Source organism: Heteronotia binoei, chromosome 2 (assembly GCF_032191835.1).
Source record: "Heteronotia binoei isolate CCM8104 ecotype False Entrance Well chromosome 2, APGP_CSIRO_Hbin_v1, whole genome shotgun sequence".
NCBI classification, from domain to species: domain Eukaryota; kingdom Metazoa; phylum Chordata; class Lepidosauria; order Squamata; family Gekkonidae; genus Heteronotia; species Heteronotia binoei.
The window spans coordinates 141,000,000-141,022,857 of NC_083224.1; the positions used below are offsets into that span (position 1 = coordinate 141,000,000).

At 43.9% G+C, this 22,858-nt stretch overlaps 1 protein-coding gene across 1 annotated transcript in view; it reads left to right on the forward strand.

Moving 5' to 3' along the window:
* Nucleotides 1–8,042: 8,042 nt before the first annotated feature.
* Nucleotides 8,043–22,858, forward strand: part of PRKACB (protein kinase cAMP-activated catalytic subunit beta) — a 97,663-nt gene continuing 82,847 nt past the window's right edge. The window contains exon 1 of the mRNA XM_060232113.1: nucleotides 8,043–8,294. Coding sequence (XP_060088096.1) covers nucleotides 8,249–8,294 — 46 coding nt within the window. The 5' untranslated portion in view covers nucleotides 8,043–8,248. The remainder of the gene's footprint in view (nucleotides 8,295–22,858) is intronic.

The window sequence follows — 22,858 nt, forward strand, 5'->3', positions numbered from 1 at the left end:
TTGGCCTACTCCCAGACGCTGGCCCTGCCCACAAATGCTAATTTTCCTCATTTGCCCCATATACTCATAACCTTCACACAGAACACAAATTTCTCTTACACTCTAGAGCACCTAATTCAGCCTCTATTTCTCTGGTCTCACATACTCTGAACTCTCCCTCACAGAAACCCACTATTAGCTGTCTTTCACACAAAGCCTCTCAGAACAATCCAGCCAATTTTTCCTCCTAGGGTACAGCAACCAACTAATCATAACACACTTCATTCATCCATCCAGCCACCTTCTTCCTTACTCTAGCGGCCTACATTTTAAACCACCACAACATACATTTATCTCCCTGATCCAGCATCCAGCGAGCAAGAACCAGGGGGGGGGGGGGGGGAGGAACCTGAAAAGTTCCCCAGTCTACTTCACTCATTAAGGTGTAGCTGTCTGAGGCTATGACAATGACCCCTGAGGGTACAACCATGACAATGGACCACCCCACCCTTGGTGTGCCACTGACAGTGGGACTGATCATGGGTCCTTAAATGTGACTGTCATGTAATCAGGAGGGGGGGGGAAATCAAGTAGCAGAAACTTGTATGACTTCTTCTGTCCATGTGATAGAACTTCTCTAAAAGATTCCCATGCATGCTCCCATGGTACTGCTGAAGCAGTTACAGTGCTCTTAGCTTTGATAACTAGATAGGGTTGCCAAGTCCAATTCAAGAAATATCTGGGGACTTTGGGGGTGGAGCCAGGAGGCAATAGGGGTGGAGCCAAGATCAAGGCTGTGACAAGCATAATTGAACTCCAAAGGGAGTTCTGGCCATCACATTTAAAGGGACGGCACACCTTTTCATTTCCTTCCTTCCATAGAAAATCATGAAGGATAGGGGCACCTTCTCTTGGGGCTCATAGAATTGGACCCCCTGGTCCAATCTTTTTTAAACTTGGATTGTATTTTGGAGAGAGGCACTAGATGCTATACTGAAAATTTGGTGCCTCTACCCCGAAAAACAGCCCCTCCAGAGCCTCAGATACCTGAAGATCAATTCTCCATGATTTTCTATGGGAATAAATCTCCATAGGAAATAACAGAGTTCCCAGCAGACATTTCCCTCCCCTCCACCCCGCTTTCTGACGACCCTGAAGCGGGGGGAGGGTCTTCAAACCGGGGGATCCCCTGCCCCCACCTGGGGATTGGCAACTCTATAACTAGACAGTGTTATTGATGCAATGAACATGAACTTGAGAGAACTTAGGAGGACGGTGAAAGATAGAAGGGCCTGACATGATGTGGTCCAAAAGCCAGCAATGGGATCTCCCTTCCCAGGCCACCATGGCTCAGAAAGAGAACCTCCGTCTTTGCAGGATTCAACTTCAGTCAACTCAGCCTGAGCCAAGATACCACAGCTTGCAATGCCAGGTTTAGGTTTTCCAGAGTGCAGTCAGACTGGCCACCGATCAACAGATAGAGCTGAGTGTCATCTGCACAGATGGCATCCCAGCCCATACCTCCTGACAACCATAGGGTTGTGAAGAGTCAGACTCGACTATGCGACTGAACAACAACAAAAAACTGTGGTAATAATTTGGTCTTGATTCTAATGGAACACATGAACAAGCTGTACAGTTATTTTGGGTGTCTCCAAAGATAACAGTGGTGTCTTTAGCCATATTCAGTATGGTAGATGAGTTGCTGATAAGGACTGCATTTCTGAACTAGAAGCCAGCTCAGTTCTAGGAATAGCATATCTCTCCACAAAATGAAGAATAACAATTCTGAAACACAATGAAGGGTGTCAAACAGAAACTCATTTGCATATTAGACCACACCCCTGACACCAAGCCAGCTGGAACTGTGTTCCTGTGCATTCCTGCTAAAAAAAAAAAGCCCTGGTGTCAGGTATAAACATATATGATTTTACAGCAGAGATAAAACATTTTAAAACCATACTACTCAACCATGCTAATGCATCTTACCTCACAGGTGTAGATCTGAGTGCTTTGTACCAAAAAAGTTGCACAATCGTTAGCGGTTAAAGAAAAAATTTATTTAGTGGTTAAAGAAAAAGTTGCACCAGAGGCAGTTTCAGAAATAAAAACATATGCAGTGATGACCGTTTCTCAAAATGTGATACACTGGTCTGATTAGAACTCTGGTGGTGTATTTACTAAAAATTCTGATAGTTTCCACCAGATTTCAGCACTGTGCAGAGACAGAAACTTGGAGTGCTATTCCCCAGCATGGTGCCATAGCCTGGTCAATCATAAATAAGTGAACAGAGCTGTCAAAGGGGCCCACCTTTAACACCCCCTGCTGCCCCCTTGCCTCTTAGCACCCCACTGCCCGCTTTGGGAACCACTGTGTTAGATTATAGATTGCTCCATTTTGGGATAAGAAAATTTAATCCAGTACTCAGGGCTGGATGAGACAAATTTTGTATGTAATGTAATGAACAAAATTATGGTAAATAAATATTTGGTAAATTATGGTAAAAAAACTACAAACAAGATCCCTTCACCCCAACAATAGTAACTATTTACTGACCTACTGGAATCTTGCGAATTAAAATTGGGGAACCTATAAGGAGGTTTCTCATTTTTCCCTCCCCCATAATTTCCACTCCCTGAAACCCACATAGCCTCTCCCTTTTTCCTGTTTACCAGTCTCCTTCCCACCCACCAGTTAACTTCCCTTCCCCCCCACTTCTGTCTTCAGTTTCCCTCCTTCCCCCTGGCAGCCTCTAACTGGGAAAACTATTGCCTGGTTGCTTGGTGTTGGCAACTGGGCCTGGCCTAGTGGGGAACCCATAAAGATGCACAGAGGGCACCTCAGTTTCTCCTATATCCCTTTTCTCCTGCTATTTCCTTGTCCCTTCTTCTTAAAAGGTAAAGGTAGTCCCCTGTGCAAGCACCAGTCGTTTTCAACTCTGGGGTGACGTTGCTTTCACAACATTTTCACGGCAGACTTTTTGCAAGGTGGTTTGCCATTGCCTTCCCCAGTCATCTACACTCCCCCCCCCCCCAGCAAGCTGGGTACTCATTTTACTGCTCTCGGAAGGATGGAAGGCTGAGTCGACCTGGAACCAGCTACCTGAACCCAACTTTCACTGGAATCGAACTCAAGTCGTGAGCAGAGTGCTCTGACTGCAGTACTGCAGCTTTACCACTCTGTGCCACAGGGCTCTTGCCCTCTTCTTAGCAGCCCCCATATCCTCAACTTTCCCTGCTTTGTTCTCTTCCACCAACCATCTACCTCTTATCTGTCCCCCATCTTCAGCTATATTTTTTATTTCCATTTGTACCTAGAGATGGGAAGGCTTAGAGATAGGAAGATAAGAATAAAAAAAATTTTCTCCATTTTTTTCTGAAGCCTTTTTCTTTTTCAATTTTCCAATGGAAAAAATGGAAAATTTGAGGAGTTATTTAAAAATAGTACCATGAAATGTTTTTAGAATGAGTGAAATGCTTTTAAAGACAAGTTGTGCATGCTGTAGACATATACAGCACTTAAACTGAAGGTGCATTTCTACACATGGAGGACTACCTAATTTTCATGAGGGGAAGATGCAGAGCTTTCATTGCTTCTTAACTGTTGCATGCTTACTGCTTTCCTCTTTTTTAATTTTTGTATTTTTAAAAATGTGCATGTGTGTGTACACCTGAAAGTCATGGCGACTTCTGGTGACTAACCCCTATTGGGGACATGAAGGACATTCAGAGAGGTGGCTGAATAAAGCCTGTCTCTGCCTCCCAACTGCTGGTATTCCAAGGAAATCTCCCATCCAAGTACTCACCAAAGTCAATTCTGCTTAGCTTCTGAGACTGAACTTGCCTGGGCTATCCAGGTCAGGGCACCTACTGATTTCCATTTGGCCTGACTGTTCCCTTGTGATGGATCTTTTCTCCTCTCCCTCAAACTACTCTGACACATAGACCCATAGGCTGGGACCCTGGGTAACAAGGTGCTTACTGCCCTACCTTTCAGGAGGGAAAAACAGATCAGAAGGAAGTGAGCCAGAAACTGTACCAAAAGCTCAGATGAGAACTCTGAAAGTTGTATTGAGTTCTCTGTAACCAGTAGCCACAGATGGAAGAAAAAAATGTGTCCAGTATTGCAATTTTATACAAGTAAACTATAAATTATGGATTTTATCTTGTTAAAGGCATAAAATTAGTCTTGGTAGAACAGCAAGCATTGTATGTATTTCAATTTTTCCCAAACTGTACATTTTTTCCAGGTTTTTTTTTTTTTTTTTTTTTGCTGTTTTCAAAATTTCTGGAAATTTTACCTTTACCCCACCTTTCTCCACAATGGGAACTCAAAAGCAGCTCCATCATTTTCCTCTCATCTACTTTATTCCCACAACATGATAGTTCGGGTTGAGTATGTATGTGACTGGACCAAGGTCACCCATGGAACTTCCACAGCATAGTCAAACCAGGGTCTCCCAGATCCTGGTCTGAATCTCTGACTACTGTACCATATTGACTTTTATGTGGTGGCTGCTGTTGGACAGTAGCAAGCAGCCAGTCCTAGATGAGTCATGGAAGGTCTTGTGGTATCAAGTTATTGTTGGCTGCTGTTGGGTTTCACCCCAATGAGTCTTCCCTTAAAGGCCAAAACAACCCGGGAAACGGCCCCCATGCCTCCCCATGCCCTATACAGACATATTGAATGGCTGACAATACTGTTGGGGTTAGAGTTGCCAGCCTCCAGGTGGGTATAATATCAAAAACAACCCACAAGGTTATAGTGACAAAATTACTAAACTATGTACTACAACTAACTGTATCTTCATAGTGAAATGTAGATCACATTGTGCATACATTACATATTAGATACAATCTCAATATGTTCTCAAATCACATAAAGTTCACAAGACAAGTAGAGTTCCGATGTACAGGAGGCCAACTTAATACCCTGTTTCAAAGTTTTCTCCCAACAAAGGTGCACTCTACATTCTTTTACTCAATGGAGACACTCCAATAAGTTTTACAACATTCCAAATGGATACTCTGTGGCTTTGAGCCATAATTAGAGCTGTTGCCGTTTGTAAAAAATACTGAGACTTGGTGTCTGTTTATGAGTGTATTATATAAGGAAAATGTTATAAAATACTGAAGAAGGAAGAGTTTGGAGTTGCCTTCCATTTGGAATGTTGTAAAACTTATTGGAGTTGACTCCATTGAGAAATAGAATGTAGAGTGCACCTTTGCTGGAAGAAAACTTCGAAGCAGGATATTAAGTTGGGCCCCTGTACATCAGAACTCTAATTGTCTTGTAAACTTTATTTGATTTGAGAGCATATTGAGATTGTATCCAATATGGAATGTATGCACAATGTGATCTATATTTCACTATAAAGATACAGTTATTTGTAGTACATAATTTAGTAATTTTGTCACAATAACCTTGTGGGTTGTTTTTGATATATTGTCTGGAATGACTTATCTCTTGGTATTTCTAGCCTCCAGGTGGGGCCTGGAGATCTCCCACTTTTACAACTGATCTCCAGCTGGCAGAGGTCAGCTCCCCTGGAGAAAATGACTGCTTTGGGGTGGACTCTATGGCACTGTGCCATGCTGAGGCCCCTCCCCTCCCCAAACCCCACCCTCTCCCAGTTCCACCCCCAAAGTCTCCAGGTATTTTCCAAGACAGACCTGGCAACCCCAGTTGGGGTGGCCTAGCAACAGCCACACACTGAAGATATTTGTTTCTTAAAGTTATAGATGCTGCTTATGGTATTGGGGTGTGTGATTCATCCCTCCACTGTGTGTGTAGGCTGCAGAGATTTCTGTAAACCTGGGGCATTTTTCAGGTTTGTAGAAAGATAGACTGTTCCCTGGAAGGTCAGATGCTGAAGCTGAAATACTTTAGCCACCAAATGAGAAGGGAGCACTTACTGGAGAAGGAAGACCCTGATGCTGGAAAAGACAGAAGGCAAAAGAAGAAGGGGACGGCAAAAGATGAAATGGCTGGACAGTGTTACTGATGTAACTAACATGAATTTGAGCAGACTTTGGAGGATGGTAGAAGACAGGAGGGCCTGCCGTGACTTTGTCCGTAGGGTCGCAAAGAGTCAGACTCGACTGTACAACTGAACAACAACAAAGAAAGATATGTCTTGTGAGTTCATGTCTCCAGATTTACATATCCTCAGATTTGGGCACAAGAGATATTGATTATACAGCAAAAGGCATGACAATCTATTTAATAGATTTGAAGTACAGTTTAAGATCCTGTTCATCTTATGTTGGTATATATTTTCTATAAACCTGCATCACCAACTTGTCCTATCCTTTCTACAATTCACAATATTTTTCAGATGTTTACCAAAAGCAGCAATTTCCAGCACTCAGACCAAGAGTTATGTAAGAAATAGTGGCATACACAGAATCTATTTGCTATTGGAATAATCCAGGAAAACAAACAAAAAAGACTGTCTAGGCTCAAAGACCAGCTCCCCCAAATTGTGTTTTAGTACTGCCTTCAGGGTCACAACACCAATCATTCCCCCTCCCCTTTATACAATATAACTAAGCTTTTGTACTCCGGATCAAGAAACTGAAAAAACAGTACTATGCTTTCTCAAAGAGTGGTAAAGGACAAGTAATTCTAACATTTCTTTACATACACAAGATCATATCCTTCTTTCCCATATTAATTAAACTGGAACATGAATGTTCTCAGAGTTGAACAGTACACAGTCATGAACACAGAATGGAATTCCTACTGCATCCATACAAATGCATTCAAAGGATCCTCCTTTGATGTTTTAACCCTACTGTAATAGTAAATTTCAAATAACTTATTGAATTTGCTATCCTAAACATAAGAGAGTAAATCCCGTTTAACTAATTAATTTCTGAATAAAAATATTTGGAGTCCTTTTTGCAAATAAAAAGTAGGCAAAAAGCCATGGTTGTTCAGCAGCCAGAAAAATGTACTTTGCACATTCTTAAGAGCCACTCTGCTCTTTGATGACATCATCAATAACATTCCTTCACATGTGTGTGCTTTTCAAATCAGGTTCAGGTTAAGTCCTAATTCAAACCTAGCCCTCTTATTTCTGCAAGAACTTAAATGTGCATCAGCAGTCTTTGCATATACACCTTTCAGTGAGCATATTTATTTAGAAGTAAGTCCTGCACTCATTCCCAAGTAGGAATGCAACCATATGCATATTTCAGAATGAGAACCAGTGTGGTGGGGTGATGTGTAGGATCCAGGAGAACCAGGCTTGAACCCCTACTTTGCCATGAAGCTCACTGGAACAACTTAAGTCAGCCTCTCTTTGCCTAACCTACCTTACAGGATTGTTGTGAAGATAAAATGAAGGCTAGGGGAACCATGCAATTGCCATGAGCTTCTTGGAGGAACAGCAGGGGAAAGTGGAGAGGCATAAATGGAACAGACACTTAAGTCCGTAAGACTTGCTTCCAAACAAGTCCGTGTGTATCGCATTGAAGCCACGCAGCCCTATGCCCATATACTCAGTAATGTACATCTGACTTCAACGGGACCCGCTCCTCAGGAAGGGATTTTATCAGTATTTACTCAGAAGGAAATCCAACTGGATTCAGTGGGATTCACTTTTTCCCAAGAGCACGGAAGATTCCAAGGGATTTTATACGTGTCAGCGCAGAAGTTAGTGAGTTTACTGCAGGCTTACTCTCAGAAAAACCTGCCTACCATCGATCTCAGCCAGTCAGAGTGCCGCTGACCCAAGCGGATAGGTAGACGACTGCTTTGCATGGATTAACTCAGCGAGAAAGAACGTCTGTCATCTTGTGCGTCTGCAGCGTCCGCCAGTTTCTTCCCCCTCCTCCTGCAAAGGCCGTCCTCCCATTGTGGAAACATTTTTTTTAAGGTCAACTTAATCTGAAATCCAGGAAACCTTCCTCGGCTCTCCTGAGGAGGTAGAAAGCCAGGCCGGGGAGTTTGTGAGCGAAGTACCGGTGAAGAGACGACTAAGAAGGAGGTGCCTCCGCAGCCGTCATTTCCGCCCTGTGTGAAGCAGGGAAGGAGGGGGAAAATAGCAGGCTTGGAAGCTCTTCTCCTCCACCGCTGAAGCCGCCCGGAGACCTCCAGCGGGGGAGAGAGCTGAAGAGCCCAGGGAGAAAAGCCAGTGCAGAGGGGAGGGAAGCGCCACCGGCCGCGCCACCGAGTCCAGCTGGACGCGCACTCGGGATTCCCGCCCTTCCCTGCTGGCCGGACGGAGCGACCCGACCTCCCCCAGCTTGCCCCGGCCTGGCCATGGGGAACGCAGCCACCGCCAAGAAGGGCAACGAGATCGAGAGCGGTGAGTGAGAGAAGGACGTGGGGAGGGCCGCTGGCAGCGGGAGCCTTTGGCTCGGCGAGCGATGGTGGTGGTGGGACTTGGGGGAGGCTGACGCTGCCCTCCCCCCTCGGCTGCGAGGTGCACCGGGATAGCCAATGGCAGGCCCTGAGGCCTAGCCGAGCGGGCTGCGGCACCCATAGGCTTTCCTCCCTCCCTCTCGGCTGGCCGGCCAGCCGGTGCAGGGCCTGGTGGTCGGGGGCTGTGGCTGGCTGAGCGCCGTTGTCCCCTAACATGTTTGCAGGCCTGCCGAGTGCGGGGGAGCTGCTGCATCCCCCTCCTGCGCTGGGCTTTAGAAGTAAGCGGGTTAATTAGTCTCCCGCCAGCTGCAGAAGCCGTGGTGAAGCCGTAGTGTGCTTTGGTTTGCCTTGGTTTGAACCTTTTCTCACCCCCCCCCCCGTTCCATTAAAGAGGGCGGCACAGGGTCCCCCCTTAGTTTTGTTGTATAGCTCTTGTAGGAGCTGTATTTACTAACTTTGGGTTTTTTAAACATTCAGAGAGGTGGTGCCAAGGCAAATAGATGCATAATGATGAAAACGGCAGTCAGTGATTTATATGTTACAAGTGTGTTTCCTTGTCCCACTGGTGCTACAAAGTAATTCCCTAACCTTGCCTGTGCTATTAATTCACTGGCTTTATGGGTACAGTTATTCCCAGATTTGTCGGGGGGGGGGGGGGGGTGTTAAAGTCTCCTTCTAGCATGGTTGTGTTGTGAAGTGCATATAAAGTATTTTATCTTTCTGTGCAAAGAAAGTATTAAGAGTTAGCTCTTATCTCATGACAGATAGTGTAATACTAGCAAATTAGTCATCCACAGTTTTTGTGTGGCCTTGCTAAAGATAACTAATAGTTGATATAATTTTTGACAAGTTTATCTTTTTTTCACCATACTAACATACTTAAAAGAAGACAAAGTATATGTATAGTTACTGAAAATAACTTTTGAAAGCTAAAACTTGTTTTTCTTCAGCTTTAATCTCTTTGCAGTTTGCCTGTGTACTGTTTTTGTAATGGCTTTGTCATAGGGTAGGCTAGGAACACTGCAGTAATCTCAAAAACTTGTGGTTTTGGGGGTTTTTTACTCACAGCCAACTCTACTGTCTTTACTTTGACTAGGTTTAGACATACAAGAGGCTGTAGAATGACCTGCAAATGGTTGATTCCACTTTTGAACATTCCTTTGTGTTAAAAATGCCATGCAAATAGAAAACTAGAATAGCAGGTAAATTGCTGCTGTTTGTAGGGGCTTCTTGGTATAGGAGAGTATACATTCTGAAATGTAATCTTTCATCTGTAGTCAGGTACAGTTCCATATCTTCCTTCTTTCAGAATCAAATATTAGACTTCACAAGAATTAGAGAAGACTGTAAGATTTGGTCTGTGTAGAAAAGTTATTTATTTTCACTTTTTTGTTTTTGTGTTTTGTTAATTACCTATGAATTGTGACGTTTGGATTCAGCACCAGTTTTGGCACTGGACTGGTAGTTTAATACTTTCATTAGTATGTATTTTCATTGTCTAAAGTCATTGCATTTAACTATAAAGATTGCAAGGCATGCAGAAAAGTATAGGCTTTGTTGTTATGAGGTAACTGTATTTATTATCTAGTTAAATAAATCCTTTGACTCATCATAGTAATGAAGGCTGGCAGTAAGCCCCAATAAATTCAATCCATAGAGGCATGTATGTAAACTCTAATGTAGAGTAGCCTTACTTTACAGGACTTAGATTCTTTTAAAAACATTTTGCGAGTGTTTTGTGTGTGTGTTTGCCTGGAAGTCATGGGTGATTTCTGGTGACCCCTACTGGGGCTTGGACATTCAGAGAGGTGGCATGTTTGCTGGTGTGCCTCTGGCTTACTGCCCTGGTATTCCTTGGAGGTCTTCAAGTACTTGCCAGGGTTGGCCCTGTTTAGCTTCTGAGATCTGACAAGATCAGGCTTGCCTGGGCTATCCAGGTCAGGGCAACATAGATTCTTCACTGTGGTTTATTTCAGTGTATTGAGGTTGTGTTGACCAAGATGACAGCAATGTAGATCCTGTGAATTTAGGGGGAGGTATTTGTGAATTTCCTGCATTGTGCAGGGGGTTGGACTAGATGACCCTGGAGATCCCTTCCAACTCTATGATTCTAAGATAGCATCCATAGCGTGCAATTCAGAGTGGAAGTGACATGAAAAGTATGTGTGGAAATGGACAGCAAAAAAGTTATGACAGAGCACTATAGTATCTGTCTAAAGACTGTCCTAACACTGATTATGGCTGTTAGCACAGTGGCAGTGGTCTGATTAGAGAATCCATGTGTGCCTGAGCTTGAAAAACCATCCTGAGCAGGTTGACTCTATTAAACTCTCTTTTCCCTGTCATGTCACCTGCTTACCATCATCACAGATCCTTTGTTAGGCAGTTGTTACAAATGCTAAACAATTTAAAGTTACCTTCTCACATGCTGCATCAGTGGTCCTAATGTGCTGGTGTGCAGCAAGCCCATTACTTGAAGCAACAACCTTCGTTTACTTGCCTTAGACTATTGGGTAGCACTGTTTCTTATTCAGGCCTCCTAACAAAGCTCTGTTCCAGCTTCTGCAGAAAATATCCTGTATGCTTAGGGCCTGGAAGATGGGCTGGCTATTGAGTATTGAAGGTATTCCTTAGATGCAGATCAGTGGCCTGTTATATCACAGTATGCCCAGGACAGTACTAGGAACAGACATGACATCTGGAGCCATGAAGGGAGTTTAAAGTTCCTTTTAAATATACTGATTGCTGTGCCCCTGTTATCCATGCACACAGATAATGGAATTGTGACCTCTCCAAAAATGTTCCTTACATGTGCCCAGTTATTTCTTTGGGTTACAGCCAGTATGCTTCATTACATTCTCCCCCACCCCCAACTTTAACCCATAATTACACATGACTTGCAATGTTAAGTGTACAAGCAGATCTGTAACTTTTCAGAATATATAGTGATTGCAGTCTCTAACTGCTCTATGCTGGTAATTGAGGTATCAATTGTTAAGTTGTTAGCTGGGTCCTAGATTTGGCTTGCTTGGCGGTAGAGAGTCAGTGTTGTGTAGTGGTTAAGAATTCCCCACTTCGCCTCATGAAGTCTGCTGGGTTGAACCAGTCATGGTTTTCTCAGAATTCTCTTAGCCCAATCTACCTCACAAGGTGACTGTTATGAGGAGAGGAAGGGAAGGTGATTGTAAGCTGCTTTGAGACTCCTTAGGGTTGAGAAAAGTGGGGTATAAAAACCAGCTCTTCTTCAGTAACATAGTTCAGAAGCCATTTGCAGCTTATGTGTGACTCAACAGCAGTACAGTTCCTTGGTAGTACCTGTGTGATATCTCTTATCTCATAGGGGTTGGGAGTTGGGGATACAAAAAGGCAGTGGTAGCTGTACTAGTATGTGTGGCATGTCTAGGAAGAAACTTTTAGAGAACTTTCCTTGGTAAGTCAGGAATAGGGAGGGGGGAGAACTGGAGTTCTTTGGAGAGAGAATGTAGAATTACATTATACATGAGGTTCTCACCAAGTCTGAAGACTTCTGTGTATAATTTTCATGCTTTGGAACAGAAGCCACTCCTGCTATATGACACCGTGATTTCGGATTGCAGGTTGCAGAGGGCACAGTAGGGTCCCTCAGGAGCTCACTGAAGAGAGAACTTATAAGGATTTTTATTGTTCGCTTACACCATAAACAGGATGTCACAGAAGTGAGTACACCCCCTCACATTTTGTAAATATTACCAGCACTCATGCAGCCCCAGACCATGACATTGCTACAGAGGTTGAAGGGGTGGGGTCAGCCTGTCAGTGCTCAGACCATACGCCGCACACAGCATCAAATTGGCCTGCAGGGCTGTCGTCCCAGAAGGAAGCCTCTTCTAAAGATGATGCACAAGAAGGTCCGCAAATGGTTTGCTGCAGACAAGCAGACTAAGAATATGGATTTCTGGAACCATGTCCTGTGGTCTGATGAGACCAAGATAAGCTTATTTGGTTCAGATGGTGTCAAGCATATGTGGCGATAACCAGGTGAGGAGTACAAAGACAAGTTTGTCTTGCCTACAGTCAAGCATGGTGGTGGGAATGTCCTGTTCTGGGGCTGTATGAGTGCTGCTGGCACTGGGGGAGCTACAGTTCATTGAGGAAATCATAAATGCCAACATGTACTGTGACATGGTCTGGAGCTGCATGAGTGCTGCCGGCACTGGGGAGCTACAGTTTATCGAGGGAACCATGAATGCCAACATGTACTGTGACATACTGAACCAGAGCATGATCCCTTCCCTTCAGAGACTGGGCTGCAGGGCAGTATTCCAACATAATAACGACCACAAACACACCTCCAAAACAACCACTGCCTTGCTAAAGAAGCTGAGGGTAAAGGTGATGGACTGGCCAAGCATATCTCCAGACCTAAACCCTATTGAGCATCTGTGGGGCATCCTGAAACAGAAGGTGGAGGTGCGCAAGGTCTCTAACATCCACCAGCTACGTGACATCATGGAGGAGTGGAAGAGGACTCCAGTGGCAATTTGCGAAGCTCTGGCGAACTCTATGCCCAAGAGGGTTAAGGCAGTGCTGGAAAATAATGGTGGCTGGAAAATAAAAACACAAAATATTAACACTTTGGGCCCCATTTGGACATTATCACTTAGGGTTGTACTCACTTTTGTTGCCAGCAGTTTAGACATGAATGGCTTTGTGTTGCGTAATTTTGAGGGGACAGCACATTTGCACTGTTATACAAGCTGTAGACTCACTACTTTACATTGTAGCCAAGTGTCATTTCTTCAGTGTTGTCACATGAAAAGATATACTTAAATATTTACAAAATGTGAGGGGGTGTACTCACTAGGGATGTGCATTCGGTTCAGCCGAACCGTATTTACAGCCGAATCACACTGATTCGGCTGTATACGGAATAGGCTGCAGCCGATCCCCATAGGTGCCCATTATACGGCAGCCGAATACGGCTCGCCGTATACTTACAAATGGCTATTCGGAAGTATACGGCTGTCAATTCAAAAGGCGGGAAAGTAGCTTCTGCAGCCTCAAAGGAGCTGCTTGCCTACTTTCCCGCCTTTAGTTGCCTTTTCCCGCCTCTCCCATAGCCTCCCTGGGATCAGGGAGGGGGGGAGGGGGAAGAGGAGCCCCAGCAGCCAATCCAAAGCATGCATTTGCAAAATGCATTGCAAATGCATGCTTTGCAGGGCTTTTTAAGGAGTCTTCCTTCCTGGCTGGACTCCTCCATTGCTGCTGTGTGTGAGAGATTGTGCTGCTGCTGGCTGGCCCTTGGCTTCAGCTGCTGCCTGCTGCTCTCTCACTCAGCCTTACCAGACTTCCCTGGACTAGAGAAGACAAAGTAAGACAGTCTTGGGGTTCTTGTTTTTATTTATTGTTGGTAAAAGGACTTTTTAAGACTTAGAGTCCCTTTACTTATCCAGATTTGGGTGGTGGTGGTGGTGGGGTAGCTTATTTGGGGTTAGGGGTTTCTGCTTGGGGAGGGGGCCTGGGGTGGGGGGTTGCCAATTTGCCCATATCTTAATTTAGTGAGAGGACTTTTAAAAGTGCAGTGTCCTTTTACTTCTCCTGATTTGGGTGCCTTGGATTTCTTGGGGTTAGGGTGAAGGGGTTTTTTTGGGTGGAGGGGTTGGCAAAGTTCTTGTATTGTTAAAAGTTAATTTTTTTACTGTTTTAAAAGTATTCAGTATTTGATTTGTTGCTGCTGTGTTGTGCTGCTGCTGTTACTCTTCTCTTCGGGTTCTTGGGGGGTGGGGTGCTGTTTGGCCTAATTTCCATTGTTTAAAAGGCCACTTTTGTCCCCCTTTTCCTGGTTCTGGTTTTAGGGGGGGGGGTGTTGTTGACTGATTTGGCCTGAGCTTTCTTGTTGGTGAAAAGGCCACTTTTTTAACACTTGGCCTTTTGTGATTCTGCTGGTTTTGTTTTGGTCTTTTTAAATTACCTCTGGTTGGTGTGGGGGTTGGCGAGGGTGTGTGTGGGCTGGGTCACTTTCTTGTTTTTATAGAGTAGATTATGTGTTCTGTGGCAGGGAAGCTGGCACCTGGGTGAGAGACCCAGAACCAGCAGGCTTGTTGTGGCTGGCCAGCTCTCTCCGTGTTGTTTGGGGCAGGGCTGGAGAGCTGGCATCTGTAGATTGTGTGTTCTGTGGCAGGGAAGCTGGCACCTGGGTGAGAGACCCAGAACCAGCAGGCTTGTTGTGGTTGGCCAGCTCTCCCCGTGTTGTTTGGGGCAGGGCTGGAGAGCTGGCATCTGGGTTTGCTGCAGCCAGGTCTGCAGAGCAGACCTTGAGCAGATTGTGTTTTGTGTGGCAGTGACATTGGCAACTGGGCTTATATTGCTTCCAGGCCTGCAGGGTTCATTGATTTCAATGGCCCATAGGGTATAATGATGGAATAGGGGCACCCTCTTTGGGTGCCCCTGGAATGGGATCCCCTGGCCCAATCTTTTTGGGACTTGGGGGGGTTGGAGGGAGAGTCCCCTGCAAATTTGGGGGCTCTCCCTCAAACCTCCTCCCCTCCATGTGGCTTCAAATATACCCTATATGCCATTGATTTCAATGGCCCATAGGGTATAATAGGGCCGTATATTCGGTAATAGCCGCGCATCTACCGTATATGCGGCTATTCCGAATGCGGTATTCAGGAGTATACAGGGATTCCGAATTTTTTTCCCCCGTATACTTCCGAATCTGTGTAAAACCGATTTATTTATTTTTTTGCACATCCCTAGTACTCACTTCTGTGACAATCTGTATGTTAGGCTTAAGGGTTCTGAACATTTTGTGAATTGTTGTGCTTAGCAGTTTTTTAAAACTTCAATTCATCTATATGTACTTTGTGATACTAAACTTTTAGTCATGGTTACTCTAGTTACCAGTGGCACATTTAGTATAGCTACAGATCATAGAAATGATATTAGCAGTAGATTAATAACATGGGAGTCTTTTTATGTATAGGCAGCCCCATGGCGCAGAATGGTAAAGCAGCAGTACTGCAGTACTGTGGTCTGAACTCTCTGCTCACGACCTGAGTTCGATTCCAGTTGAAGCTGGATTCAGGTAACTGGCCCAAGGTTGACTCAGCCTTCCATCCTTCTGAGGTCAGTAAAATGAGTACCCAGCTTGGGGGGGGGGAGTGTAAAAGATTGGGGAAGGTAATGGCAAACCACCCCGTAAAAAGTCTGCCGTGAAAGCGCTGTGAAAGCAAAGTCACCCGAGAGTTGGAAATGACTGGTGCTTGCACAGGGGACCTTTACTTCTTATGTATTACTGTACCCAGAAATATAAGCCTTGTTGATTAAAGTACTGACCATCATATTTTCCAACTTGTATTGATTTAGCAAGGAAGTACCTCCTACATTAAGGAGCCCCGTGGTGCAGAGTGGTAAAGCTGCAGTACTGCAAACTCTCTGCTCACAACCTGAGTTCGATCCCAGCAGAAGCTGGGTTCAGGTAGCCAGCTCAAGGTTGACTCAGCCTTCCATCCTTCCAAGGTCGGTAAAATAAGTACCCAGCTTGCTGGGGGAAAAGTGTAGATGATTGGGGAAGGCAATGGCAAACCACCCTGTAAAAAAGTCTACTGTGAAAACATCAACTGGTGCTTACACAGGGAACTATCTTTACCTTTACCTCCTACATTATTATTGGCACACTTGGCACATTATTGGCACATAATTATTGGCACACACATACTTAATGCCTAGTTATTGTGGTGGAACTTAACATCCTAAATATGTTTGTGTATAAGTCAGTATCAGTTGGTTTTTGTAAGTGCAGTATGTACTTCTTTGCAGATCCACAGTAGCTTGAGTTAAAGCAAGTTACATTACCTACACTCGCTGAACATAGTATCCTTAGATGTTTTAGAAAAGAGGTGTCTTCAACAGGAATTGGAAATGCCATGTTACATGACACACGAGAGAGTTTAAAAAAATAATAAGGGGATTTGACTAGAGCATCACTGCTGGGTGACCAGGAGCACTATGCATGTTGTTCAAGAAGGCCGGTGATAAATTAAGGGAAGCCTACTAACTGTATTTGAAGCCAAAAGCTCTTCCCGTTGTTGCCCCCCAAGCACCTGATGTCCGTGATGTTGATGGACCTATGGATTTGTCTAATTCCATAAAACTATCTGTGCTAGTAGTCATCACTACAAATTGTGGCAGTGAATTCCATGAGTTAATTATGTGTTGGGTGAAGAGATTCCTTTGTTCTGAAACTGCTGCCTGTCAGTGTCATTGGGTGATCTCAGTTCTAATATTATAGAAGAGAGAGAAAAAAGTTCTCCACTTTTTCGTCTGTGCATGCATGATCTGACACACTTTTATACATTTCCACACATCACCTTGTCTTTTTCTATACTAAAATATCTTGAATGATTTTACCTTTCTTTACAGGGATGGTGTGAGGCTAGCTTGCCTATAGCTGGAAACAGCTAGTACAGGAAGCATGGCCAGCAGTATCTTGAACTCATTTTTCTTGTTGGCACTAGAGGAGGTAGCTAAGCAGATGTTTTGCAGGGAGGGCAAGGGAAAAAAGACTTGATATTAGTACTACAAGATGGTTGTTAGTATGTTTAGGGCTGTCATAAGAGCCCTCTGGCTACCTACTGGTTTTTAGGGAGAGGGGAAATCTTATACACATACAGCTGTGTGTACTGTAGCTGTGTATGCTGTAGGTACAGACAATTGGATTGCCTTTTCAAACTACCTCAGTATACAAGGCTGTTGGAATAGGTGTGTGTAAATAAGACCGACTGAATAAAAACAGCAGTCAGATCATCTTCTTTTTCAGAACAGAAACATTACCTGCATTTTGCCAAGTTTATATTTTGTTACAGTTTTATTCATCCTGCCCCTAACTCATTTGTGAGATAGTTAAAGAATACATGAGAAAGCAGCTTATTAGGGTGGGCTTATTTTTAAAGAGAAAAGTGAGAGCAGGAAGTTTGATATATTGACAGAGAGACTTCTCATCTTCTTCTATATCCACTACAAACTCCATGTATTTGCCTTCAAAGTCTTCCATGGTCTTGTTCCGTCAGTTTCTGTCCTTATTTCTGAGCATTCTTGAGCCATGAGATTGTTCCTCCATTATCTCTCAGCAGCAGAACATCTTAAATTACTCTCCTTGTTCTGCTATCCTGTGATGTCTTCCAAGAACAGCTGAGGAGAGCTGTTTAGTATGTTGATTCTTCTGAAAAGCCAGAGTATGGGATGAGATTCAGTGTGGCATAGTGGTTAAGAGTATCGGAAAATCTGGTTTCAGATCTTTACTCTCCTTTGGAAATTAATTGGTTGATTTTGTGTCAGTTACACTCTCTCAGCCTATCCTACCTCACAGGATGGTTGTGAGGATAAAATGGATACTGTACACCACTTTGGTTCTCATTGGCAAGAAAAGCAGGGTATAAGTGAAATAACTAAAATTATGGAAAACAAGTCCTATGCTTTTCCCCACCATGTGTTGTCAGTATAGTTACTTCTACCTTGGAGCAAGCCATAGCTTGCCATAGATGTGGTTTGGACTTCAAATCAGGATTTGCAAGCCATGGCTTGAAGCTTGTTTGTAAGCCTGGCTTGGTGCGGATGTAGAAACTCTTTCTTACTGGCATGGTAGAATAGCAAACTATGTCTTGTAAAATGGAAGTAATTTGAATCACAATGCAAGAAGTGAAGGAGTGCCAGAGCACAATCTGATATGTATGTCAGGGCTTGACAAACGGTAAAGGCCAGATTGCCATGATGACTTGAAAAGTCTTCATGGTGACTACTATTGTCTATGAACTCAAATCCTGCATCTCTTATTGTTTTTTAGTTTTGCTGATGGTTCTCTTGACAACTCTTGTTCACTTGCCCACCACAAGAGTTGTAATCTGAAGGACTTGTCTAGCTTCAAAAAGCTCTGCTCCACCCCAACAGTGAGGATGGGACAGAGTTTCCCAAAGCTAGCGCAGTCTCCCATCATTATTGGAAGCAAGGAAGAGTGGACAAGAGCTGTTGGGAGCAGTGGCTACCAACCTAAGTGTGTGGTAGAGGGGGGGAATTAAATGTACCGTATTTTTCAGTCCATAAGGCGCTCCGGACCATGGGACGCACCTTCCTCCTGGGGGGTGATCCGCTGCCTCCGCCTCCGATCCCGGCGCTTCCCCCGCGCCTGCCTGCCTGGCTCCAGCTTCTTCCAGCAAGCGCTGGGATTGCTCCACGCTGCCCCCACCGCAAACCCAGCACTTCATGAGCACCGGCTGCAGAGGGGGCAGCGTGCTTGCTCTGTGCCTGTCTTCCTGGCTCCAGCTCTGACGCTTACAGCAAGCGCCAGGATCGCTCCCTCCGCCCTCCAATCCCGGCGCTTGCTTTAAGCATCAGAGCTGGAGCCAGGCAGACAGACACAAAGAAAGCACGCTGCCCCCTCCACAGCCGGCGCTTGCGAAGCGCTGGGTTTGCGTTGGGGGCAGTGTGCAGTGATCCCAGCGCTTGCTGGAAGAAGCTGGAGCCAGGCAGGCAGGCGCGGGGGAAGCGCTGGGATCAGAGGCGGAGGCAGCGGATCGCCCCTCCCCCCCGGAGGAGGTACCTTTGCTCCATAAGATGCACACACTTCCCCCCCACACTTTTTTTGGGGGGGAGTGCGTCTTATGGTCCGAAAAATACGGTAAATCTTTCATCTGGGAGCCTGCTGCTTTGGCTTCTGACAGTTCTTGTCCACTGCCCTTCCCCAGCCATAATTGAGGTGCACTCTGTGTCAGAAGGCTTTGTCCTAACCTGTCTGGGATGGGTCAGATATTCATGGCATGAAAAGGCATAATGTAACACTAATATTGCATTAGTGCACTTTAAATACTGGAAGCTGGAATTTTGAAAAGCTGTACATCTTCAGAATGGCTTCAGTGAAATCCTGTCAGCCTCTTGGACATATTTGTAAATTAACCCCTGAGTCCTACTTAATAAGATTTTCCCCCCTAACTGTTCTATAGCACTTCATAAATAGGCGTTTTACAACTGCAGTAGAATTTAGCTTTTTTAGTGGTGATGATACTTTTTCATAGTATTAATAAATTTTTGAAAAACTTTGAGAAAGGGATAGGATCAGATTCTGTAGTAGCAATAATTAGAAAATATGGTCATAAAATTAGCCCTGAAGGCTGAAAAAATGTGAACCATTTCTTATCCCCAGTTACAATAAAGTTGGTATAATTCTATTTCTTTATATTACATTCCTCTTTAATCTTGCTTCTCTCCATCTGTAACTGTTTAGGTTAATGCATGTATTTCAAGCCACTATACCTGATCCCCTCATCTGAAGAAGTGTGTTTTTAGCACATGAAAGCTTACGTTCTGAATAAAACTTAGTTAGTCTTAAAGGTGCAGCTTGACTCCTGCTTTGTTCAACTGCTTCAGACCAACACAGCTGCCCACTTGGATCTGTTCAGGTTAATTATTTAGTTATTTATATCCCACTCCCACCCCCAAATGGGGATCTGAAGCTGTTTATATCATCTTTCTTCCCTTCATTTTATAATCACAACAACAACCCTGTGAGGTAAAGTCAGTTGAGAGTGAGCGACAGTCACAAGATCTCCCAGTGAGCTTCTGTGGTAGAATTTGAATCTGGGTCTCCAAGACCTGAGAGCCAGTATGGAGTAGTGGTTAAGTGCACAAAATTCAATCTTTGAGAACTCGGTTTGATTCCCCACTCCTCCACAAGCAACTGCTGGGTAACTGTGGGTCAGCCACAGTTCTTGCAGATATGTTATCTCAAGAGCAGTTCTCTGAGAGCTCTCTCAGCACCACCTACCTCACAGGGTGTCTGTTGTAGGAAGAGGAAGGGAAGGAGATTGTAAGACACTCTGAGATTCCAAATGAAGGCTAAGGTATAAATCCAATCTCCTCCTCTTCTTTATCTTCTTCCAGTGCTGTAACCATTACATCATGCTGGTTATAATTTCCTGAGGGCAGAAGCTTATAGGTATTGTTTGGCTTACACTTGTAAAGAAGCCCTGAACTGGTTACTGCAGTGAATAAAAGATGTTGCCAGAGACCCAAGCAGAAAAGCGTTGTGAAAGCAAATTTTTATTTATTGTTTTTTTGTTCTTTTAGATAGACCATTGGATAAGAAGGCTAGTACAATTTTTGTGGGCTACCAACTTCTGTGGCCTTGCAGACACAAATACTGAAAAATTCCATGTACATTGAAGGTGCTGTTACAGATACCATTTTTTAATTGAGGTTTGTAAATAGCAGTTTACCTATTAGACTGACAAAATTTATGTTACTGGGCAGAAAGACTTTTTTTAAGCAGGAATGCACAGGAACGCAGTTCTGGCTGGCTTGGTGTGGCCTGATATGCACATAAATTTCTGCTGGACTTTTTCTACAAAAAGCCCTGGTGGGCAGAAAAACATTTTGTTGGAAAACTGTTTTTCTTAAGATTGAAATTCCAGAAAACATAAATGTGCTACTATACAGGCTAATATAAGCTTCTTTGGGCTAGTATGATGAGTTTTGTGAACATATTTGTAAGTACATATTATATATCTAAAAATAATAGTATGCTTACAGCTAGTAAGAAGAAATTTTATTACAAAAATACTACCAGAATGATAAATTATAGTCGCTAGACAGTTTTTGAATTTATCAGATTGCAATTAACTTGAAGCATTTTATGAACAATAAAAAAATAACAATAAAAAATTACAATTCATCATGGAAGTAGATTTTTAAAGGAGAAATGCATTGATATAAGATAGTACTGTGGTCTTTATATTAATGACTGGAGCTATATCTGTCCATATACTCTGCTAGGTAGAGGTATTTGTGGGCTGGTTGCTGAATACAGTACTCATTTTTGACCTTTTTGTCAGCAAAACTGTGAACTCTAAACTTCCAAACAAGGCAGCAACCACTGATACCAATGGTAGGGTTCCCAGCCTCCCCCAATTTTGAGGCCTCCAACCCACCGGTGCAGGATTGGCCAGCAGGGGAAGCCCTGCCCCTCAAGAGCTCCATCGGCGTCTGATGTGCTCGGTGTTCCCAGAAGTACATAATCATGCTGGGCATGTCACACAGGAACACTCTAGTATTTTGTTTAAAAACCCCTTTATAGGCCATAGAGTTTTTAACCAAAATAATAGAGCAGGGCCCCCCCACACACACACACAATTACATCACTTCCTCATGATGTCATTGCACCCTGTGCGCTTTGCACATGCGAGGGAGGTCCCCCTGCTAGCAGGCAAGACCTGGCAACCCTAATCAATGGGCTTAGATTGAAGTAACTGCATATGATAGCACTGTAAGTGCTTTAAAATAGCCGCTTCACAGACTTAGCAAGACTTCCTTAGTATTTTGTCTTCCATGCTCTAAATTAATTCAACTAAAATGAGTCAGTGCTCTTTAGAGTGACTTTCAGACAGTTTTATGCTATATTCAGATGTCACAATGATGTCACTATGTACTGCCATAGTTTGTTACAGTGATGTGGGGCAGAAAATTTTCCAGTGCTTTACTTTTCCACAAATCATTTTTCCAAAGATGGTATCCTTCCACCATCACCTGAACTTTGTACAGAATTGCCCACTTGGAGGGTCAGAGACTCCCAGCTTCCCTTCCAAGTTCTGAGGCCTTGCCTCCGTGTCATCTGTTGAGGTATGGCTGGAAAACGATCACAGTGACTTCTCCCCTCCTGCCTGTTCTCTGACCCTGCACTGTGAAGGTTTTGTTCATTTCATACCTCACAGGAAAAGTATATTTCTTCACACCCTGCTTTTCTCCCCCAGTGGGTAAACAATTCTGCTTACAACATCGTTCTCCCATCATCCAGCTTTTCCTTACAGTAACAACCTTGTGAGGTAGGTTGGGCTGAGAAAATGTGACTGTTCCAAGATCACCCAGTAAGCTGTCATGGCAGAGTTAGTTTTTGAACCTGACTCACTCAGATCTTTGTTCTAAACTCTGACCACTACACTGCTCTGGCTTTCTAACAACGGCCTCTTTGAACCCTCATCTGAAATCTTGGTTTGGTGCCAAACGAACAATATCCAGTTTGCTGGACTGTCTGTATTCAGATTTATTAAAGCATAGTTTAAAAATCACAGTTCATAATAATGTTCAAATGCAGCCTAAAACTCTGTTCCTCCAAATCTGTATAAATGTCTATTCCTATTTACTTTATTGTCTAGCTCAGGGGTAGCCAAACTGTGGCTTGGGAGCCACATGAGCCTCTTTCATGCATATTGGCCATGTTCACACAGCGTGTTGAGTCTGTGTTAAACTGACCCAGTTCTGTTTTGAATATGTTTGTTCCAGATATTATCGATCAGACTGCCATACTGCAATTCAAATTACTCGGCGGTGAAACCGTCTTCTGCCGTCCACATGACGGCACCATGCAGTTCTTTTTTTCCTCCACTATTGCACTGCATGCATTATGCACATGTGCATGGGTTAAAATATTATGTGGTTAAGCAGTTATGCGCATATCACTAAGTAGTAAATAAAATGGTGACT